Source organism: Prunus avium, chromosome 4 (assembly GCF_965620075.1).
Source record: "Prunus avium chromosome 4, drPruAviu1.hap1.1, whole genome shotgun sequence".
Lineage (NCBI taxonomy): Eukaryota > Viridiplantae > Streptophyta > Magnoliopsida > Rosales > Rosaceae > Prunus > Prunus avium.
In genome coordinates, this window is record NC_142287.1 from 23,887,483 (window position 1) to 23,895,506 (window position 8,024).

Below are 8,024 nucleotides of genomic sequence, written 5' to 3' on the forward strand. Positions count from 1 at the left end.
ATATATATATATATATATATATATATATATATCAACACGAAAATGAATATGCATTAAGGTGTGAATTGTGAGTTAAGGAAGAATGATTCCTCCATAGAAAGCCAAGGTTTTCTTTTTTCTGAATATTAAAAAAGAAAAGCAGGTTTGAAGGCAAAGGGATTGAGGAAGGATACTGTTTGTCTCATTATATATAAAGGTATACTCTTCCTTTTTACGAATCACAGTTTGACATATATGCAAAAATAATTAATCAAAAACATAAGAAGAAATACTTATACACACATATCACACTGCTATTGACAGGAATATTCGAGCTCCGAACTTCGAGCTCCTACTTACAAGATAAAAAAAACCCAAAAAAGGGTCCAACGTGACAGCGTCCACCATGCAGTGACGAATAGAGTAAATATGAACAAGGCATAAGACTTTACGCTGTGGCCTGGCCTGCTGCTATCTAGGGAAGGGACAGAAAGCGGCAAGGTGTTATTGGTGGTGTGAGCATGGCTGGCTGGTGTGAAGTGAGTTTTTGGTCAATTTTCTAATGAATAAAGCCGCCTTCAATTTACATCAATCTCCATGAGACCTCCAGACGTACGGTCAAGATATTCCATTCCCATGATTTGCGGATCCCTAATTAAGTAACTATCAAATTTGCCCAACTTTTAACGGCAGAGAAATTCTTTTATGTTAAATAGGACGCACACTTTGGCCCCCAATTTCATTCAATTAGACATTAGGCATCATTGGATTTGGGTCCGTCGGTCCAAGGAATACAATGTACAAATTTAATCAACGGTTCCAATCAGTTGCCGTTTGTTTTGCACCAAAGAAAAAGAAAGACAAATTCAATTCGGTTGCCGGAGTTGAAAGAAACAATTTGCCGGATTCAATTACCAAAGAGCATATTTCCTTAGGCATGTCGATGGCTCATCAGTGTAGATAAAAGCCATCATTGTTAAAATAGAGCTAGTAATTATAGGGGTGGCAAGTTTTAACATAAGTCGAGCTAAGCATGAAATGAAGTGAAGTAGTAATTTCTTATTTTATAATGGCAAATTGATATTCGTCAAAATAAAGCGAAATATTTTCCTACGAGATAACTGATTACTAGGAAACGAGTCTCTCGGATGATAACTGATTATGAGCTACGCTAGAAAAAGTGTCATCCATTTGCTTATAATAACGTTTAAATGTCGATTAGTAAAAACGAAAACACAACCAAAAAAGTAGAGACCGGCGTAGTTTTGATTTATAAGCACAATATCAAAACCAAAACCAAAAAACATTAGTAGAATAGAAGATCCTATTTATGAAAACAAAAAAACAAGCAACGTTTAGATTTGTTATTAGCCCAAATTCGTCAAGTAACCTGGTGAGCCGGTTTCCCGGCAACAAATTATCCTATATCTTCTTTCTTTCCTCCCACTTTTATTATTAGCCCAAATTCGTCACCTTGCATCTCTTCCTCTCTCGCTATCTCGCTTTTTAAATATCCGTACAAGTTCCACATCCACACCCACTCAACTCTGAGAGAGAGACTAGGAATTTTCAGTAAAGCTAAGCTCAGCTCTCCCAAACCCAATTTCTAACTTTTCCATCTTTAAAATTTGAAAAACACAGACAGCAGAAGCCTGACGAATCAAAGCGCGTTACAACCGTCATCCTCATTATGATCCTCTTTGTTCTTTCTCCAACTACACCTCTCTCACACTCCCCAGATTTACAGCTATGAATGACGTCTTCCTTCTTTAATTTTCTTCACTGTTTCTTCCTCTCTCAAGTCTCAGCCCTTTTAGTTTCCGTGTTGGGATCGTCGCAAAATCTCTTTGCGCCCAGTCGATCTAGCAATTTTGAGCAGAAGCTTTTGTGTAGAAGAGGATAACCTTCGTCACTGTAAGTTTGCACCACCACCCAAATCTCTCTGTGCTACTCTTGGGTAGCTCCATTATTTGGTTTGTGAGAAAGCTGAGAACAACCCGCTAAAGAGATAGCAAAACTTTCAATACTTCAGACTACTCGGTTTTTCCCTTCTTTGATTTACTACTTCCTCAGCAACCAAACGCGAAAGCTACTGCAATTTCTGAAGTTCTGTTGAAGTTCTCTCACAGATTTGAAGCCTTTTCAAAGCATGTTCAGAGAGAGAAAAATGGGGAAATCAGCAGGTGCGGCTCCAGGCAGCAGAGACTGGACCCAGATCTACGCCATCTATGGCCTGGACCAGTGGCAGACCATTCTCTTCCTTCTCTTCCACGCTGTGCTATTTACCATTTTGTCCCTCCTCTACCTCACTTACTTCGACCTCATCACTCTCTTCTTCCACCGACTCCTCCCAATCGGCTCGGCCCGGTTTGCCGCCGGCTTCACCGGCTCCGTCACGGCCCTCTCCGCCCTCTGCCTCTTCTTCGCCTCCGCTCACTTCCTCCACTCCTCCCTCCCCCTCCACTACGACGTCGTCCAGCGCATGGTCAACTCGGTCAACGACTGGTCAACGGTCAAGCACGCCCTCGACCTCGGCTGCGGCCGCGGCATACTGTTAAACGCGGTGGCGACCCAGATGAAAAAAGAAGGTAGTTCGGGTCGGGTCGTGGGCCTGGACCGGTCCAAGATGACGAGTCTTTCGTCGACCTTACGGACGGCCAAGATCGAAGGGGTCGGAGAGTACGTGACTTGCCGTGAGGGCGACCCCAGGAGATTGCCGTTCGGGGACGGGTACTTCGACGTGGTGGTATCGGCTGTGTTCGTGCACACCGTTGGGAAGGAGTACGGCCATCGGACGGTGGAGGCGTCGGCAGAGCGGATGAGGGTGGTCGGTGAGATGGTGAGGGTTTTGAAGCCCGGTGGGGTCGGGGTGGTGTGGGACCTACTGCACGTGCCAGAGTACGTGAGGAGGCTCCAGGAGCTGAAGATGGAGGACATTCGCGTCTCGGAGCGGGTCACGGCGTTTATGGTGAGTAGCCACATCGTGTCGTTTCGTAAGCCCAGTCAGCACGTAGTCGGACCGGGCGAGGTCCGGCTTGACTGGAGATGCTGATGTGGAGGCCGGACCCGGTCCATATACACAGAAAAAATAGTCAGTCCAATAGCATGATATGAATACATAACAACTTTTAAGACTTATGAGTAATTATATTAATTAAACCAAAAAAAAATAAAAATTAATGGGTTCTATTTCTAAGTAGTTTTTTTTGTGTTTGAAGTAATCTATAGATGTATAAAATATATGTATCTGGAGAGGCAAAGCCGACCCAGATGGAGAGATGGTTTGGTGGAAGTTTCAAATATAAATGTAATAATCTAGTTTTATATCATGATATTCTGTTGATCTATATATGCTCTATGGGTGACTGACTCAATGGGTTTTTAAGTTTTTTTTTGGAATTAGATTGTACTGAGTTTGGTGGATGATTTGTATAAATTTTAATAAAATTAAAATTAACATCAAATGAGTAATTTCTCACACAACTATGATGCAGTGGGGATTCGAACATGAGACCGATGTTTTGCAAGTCAATGTCTTTTTTCATTGGGTTAGATCCGGTTGATGCCAAATCTTATTTTTAAATTCAAGGTCATTTGAACCAGATTCTAAAGTTCTGACATATATTTGGAATGACTATAAATCCCTATGTACTATCTATTTGAAAAAATATATATAAATAATTGGAGACCAGCCAATCCAACAAGTAGATTCTTCATAATTTTGGTGAGGCTAATGATGTTGTAGTTGCCATGCGAGCATGGTGAAAAGAGGGGTTTTCTTTGTTTTGTTTTGTTATAGCCAATAAGTTTAAGATAGGGTTTTGCTTTTATTGTGGCAAATAAACATCTGTTTAGATTAGATTTAATAATAATGAGAGGTGGACTTTTGTGGGTTTCAAAAAGTTTTAGTGGTGGTGTTTAGCTTGAATTTGGAAATTAGTTTGATTTTTTTTTTTTCCAAACAAAAAGAGTTTTATTAGAGACGAATAGCAAGGTTTACATCGCTAGCTAAAATATCAAAAATTCACTCAGGCCACACTTGGTCCCAAACGTGGTTACCACCTACTCTAGACACAAAGGGCGCAACCTCATGCACTGCCTTATTGCACTGATGGGGAGTAGCTAAAAAAATAACCTGTTGGAGCTTGCCAGCAAGCATCTTAATATCAAACACAATAGCTTTCACCGCAACATCAACTTGACGCTCACCTCTAATCATCTGAATCATTTGCAACGAGTCAGATTCAGTCTCCACATGCACCTAATTTTCTCCTCTACAGTTCCTAAGTAAGACCAATCAGCTTTTGAGAGGTCATGGAAGTGAAAAAGATAGTGATATTTTTGGTGGGATGCAATGCAAATGTGTTGTGGAGGTTGTGGGTGGTGATGTAGGGTTTGGGGGGCTGTTGTGAAGTCTCAATCGTATCATGGATCTCTTTGATAATGAAAGTGAAGCATTCAAGCATGCAATGTAATGCAATGTTGTTGGGAGGGAATGAGTTTGGTTTGGGAATTAAATCAAATTTCATCCAACATCTTCTTCTCAAAACTACACATCCGTCTACGAGTTCGTCAAATTTCACTCAATAATCTCGTGAATACCATAAATATAGCAAAGACACCTCCTCCTCCTCTGGTGTTAATGTTATTAATTACGATGAAGTATAAATTTATATCACATTTTACTTAACGGAATGAATTAGATTTATCGAGAATCTTATATTAGAGAACGGAAGCACTATTAAGTACTTTTGAATTCGATGTCTTACATTTTAATGTGATATCAGATTATGACGCTGAATGCTAATTTGATTTGATTTGATTTGAAAAGTACACATTACGTTAGATAATTTAGATGAGGTACATAATTAATATACCGACTCCGTATAAAGTATTGTCAATTTCTCAAACATCTTAATTGCAGCATGTGTCCATCGTGGGCTCTTGTCCTCTCTACAAAGCATAAATAATGCCATGTGTGTTGCCCAATTATTTTTGGGCAGCCTCTTTCCTTCATTAAACTTCAATGCCAAAGCCACCATCTTTTTTGCCTTTTTTTTTTTTTTTTTGTTAGTTGGTTTCTGGGACCATAACTTTAATGCTCCCCTATCCATCCTCCGTTTGCAATTGCATACGCTCACCCTTTTGGACTGTTCCATTTCATGGGGAATTATTTGTTTCATGGCAAAATGAAAAATGAAAAAAAAAAAAAAAGTGAGAGATTTGGTGTATGAACTCCATTTTGAAGTGGGAGAAACACTTGTTTGAAATGAGGATAGCATTATTTTACTATTTTCGACCAATTACGACATTCTACGCATGATAACTTTTCTACGTAACTATTTGTGTTCACACAAGTTTTTCTACTGAAGTGGATGCTTGATGAGGAATTGTTGACGGTGCAATTAACTATCCTGATTTGATTGATTAAATTATGAATTTTGGATTGAAAAAACCTAAGTCGACACACAGTAAGAATATTAAATTAAGAGAACTGTTATTAGAGAACTGTTATTAACACTTCGTATTTGGATTTTCAAGAATGATTATAAGTTGAAGATAATAATATGTTAGTTGAAGGTGGGGTGGCTAGACATACCACTTGGACCCTGAACACATTACAAAAAAATTTCTTCCTATTTGGTGAAGTTTTGCTAACTATGGATATAATTACAAACAAAAGAAATTAGAAAATTGTAAAACAGATCTGCGATTGGCATCTTCTTTATATTTTCTAGAATCCTTTTAGTTAATAAGTATGATATAGAATATTTATGATTGGTCAAGTTGATTAAAAGTAGATTACTGACTTCTGTTGTCTGGTCACCATCGCAGAGCAAATGACAGGGAAACAGAATGGGAAATGAGTTAGTTGGGAACAATTTTGGATGAGATTACGTATTACTTTCTGGGGTCTCTGATTTTCCATAGCTCTGTCTCTCACACATCATTTTATAGTTCATGTTTACCTTATATTTCCTTTTCATTTAATAATGGTAAAATTGTTGCACATCTCAAGTCAAGTAAGTAAAATTATTGAGTTGCATAACCTTTTTTTCAAAAAATTTATAAATTTAATACTGTTTGCTTACACAACTATCACATAACAAATTTGTTCTCTGGTCACCGATTACCAAATAGCAAAATTAATTACTTAAGATGCCATGAGTTGGAAAAGTTAAAATCTATATAGCTCCTCAAATTTAATTGACTATACCATGTGTAGGAGTGGATACGGTTTGGATTGGATCGGTATTACTTCAAAATTTCGGTCGAATCAATGACAATAGAACAGTTTAATTTGGTTCAGTTATGACAAAAATCAAGGAAACCGAACCAAATCAAACCAATTTAAGACGATTTGATTCATTTTAGTTTAGTCGTTTTCTCTCTAAGCCCAATTTTTTTTTCTTTTGCATTTTTTCAACATTGGTAGCCCAATTACAACAACAAAAATTCATACATTGCTACATATTTATCTTTTCATTTTCTAGCATATCAAACTATCCTAAAATTCAACATGCCATAAAACTTCAAAGCTCAATAACTAGTATAGTTACAACTTACAACTCAAATATTAATAACTCGAAAGTTCCATCAAACTTCTAATTCAACATCCATATCTAGTTATTACAATGAGAGGACTACATGTGTAGAATAAAATAAAATAAAATAAATGTAAATATAAAAAATATACAAGTAGACAGCCAGGTTTGGTTTAGGCCAGTTTGTAAAAGTTCTAAACCAAACTAAACCAAACCATTATGATCTGGTTCGGTTTTTAAATTTTTTGATGTTTTTCTTAGTCAAAACCAAACAAAACTGATCATTACAATTCAGATATGCCAATTTAGCTGGTTTGGCCGGATTGATGCTCACCCCTAACCATGTGGGTTGGAAATTCCACTTATATATCTTATTCAGTTTCATTTCTTGCACGTCGAATATTCAATATGTAAGAGCTATTTGTCACAATCTTAATGAATTTAGTGAATGTTCAAGAACATGAAATCCCACGTTGGAGGTTTAACAAAATAAAATACAATACAATATATAAATGACTAATTTCACTACTAATAACATCGAGACATTTGGTGATAAAATCCTACATCGAGACCTTTTGCCAATCAACCATGGAAGTTGGGGTGTGGTCAATTTGGGTCGAGCCATCTAGGTTGAAGCTGACCAGTGGGTGAAGGAGGCAATTTCGTTGGTTTGGAGTGTGGTCAATTTCGGTCGAGCCATCTGGGTTGGAGCTAGTCGGTGGGTGAATGAGGCAATTTTGCTGGTGTGGGTTATGAGGCGGTTCTGATCGTATACCTATATATTCCAGATGAAAAGGGGTGTCATCGTAATTTCACATAAAAAAGGCTCACAATAACCTAAAATGAAGAAAGGAGTTCCAAAAAAAACAAAGGCTTATTTGTCAGGGTTATTGTATGGACTTGCCGAAGAATTTTCCTTTGGTGCAATAAGTTGGTATAGAGTCTATGGACTATAGATGAGTATCTTATTGCAAACTGTGGGACCTTCATCGCAGTAGTTAAACAAATATCGAATGATGTAAAGATTGAACGCATCGGTCCCATGGTCTAGTGGTTAGGACATTGGACTCTGAATCCAGTAACCCGAGTTCAAATCTCGGTGGGACCTTTTGTTTTTTTCTTTTCACTGCCTTTTTTTTTTTTTCGGTCATTCCACTTCAATTGTTGCTTTGCTGCTTTCGGAACCAGAAACCTTTTATTTGCTTCTTTCTGGTCGAGACACTCGAGGATAAATTGATAATAATATTTTGGAAATTGGAACTCCTACATGCAGCTTGAAAATTTGTTACACTCAATAATGCCTTTTTTTCTTTAAATTGAAATTTTATTTTTGTTTTTGCATTTGAATAAATATTCGAAATTGTTGACCCCGTACAAGCAAGAGGGAAAAGAAGAAATTTCATAGTTTCGTTTTGGCTGTGCAAGCGTTTCAATATTCATATACACATGTTTTCAAGCAAACCCCCAAGAAGAAAACCGCCCAAGGCCATTTTGGTTATG

At 37.8% G+C, this 8,024-nt stretch overlaps 1 protein-coding gene and 1 non-coding gene across 2 annotated transcripts; both read left to right on the plus strand.

The window, feature by feature from the left end:
• Nucleotides 1–1,346: 1,346 nt before the first annotated feature.
• Nucleotides 1,347–3,326, plus strand: LOC110752670 (S-adenosyl-L-methionine-dependent methyltransferases superfamily protein). Its single transcript, XM_021953386.2, has one exon. It carries the CDS (start codon nt 2,129–2,131, stop codon nt 3,029–3,031), a length of 903 nt encoding a protein of 300 aa, XP_021809078.1. The 5' UTR covers nt 1,347–2,128; the 3' UTR covers nt 3,032–3,326.
• Nucleotides 3,327–7,560: 4,234 nt separating this feature from the next.
• TRNAQ-CUG (transfer RNA glutamine (anticodon CUG)) lies at nt 7,561–7,632 on the plus strand. The gene has a single exon. It is a non-coding gene; the product is annotated as a tRNA-Gln (tRNA).
• Nucleotides 7,633–8,024: the final 392 nt, after the last annotated feature.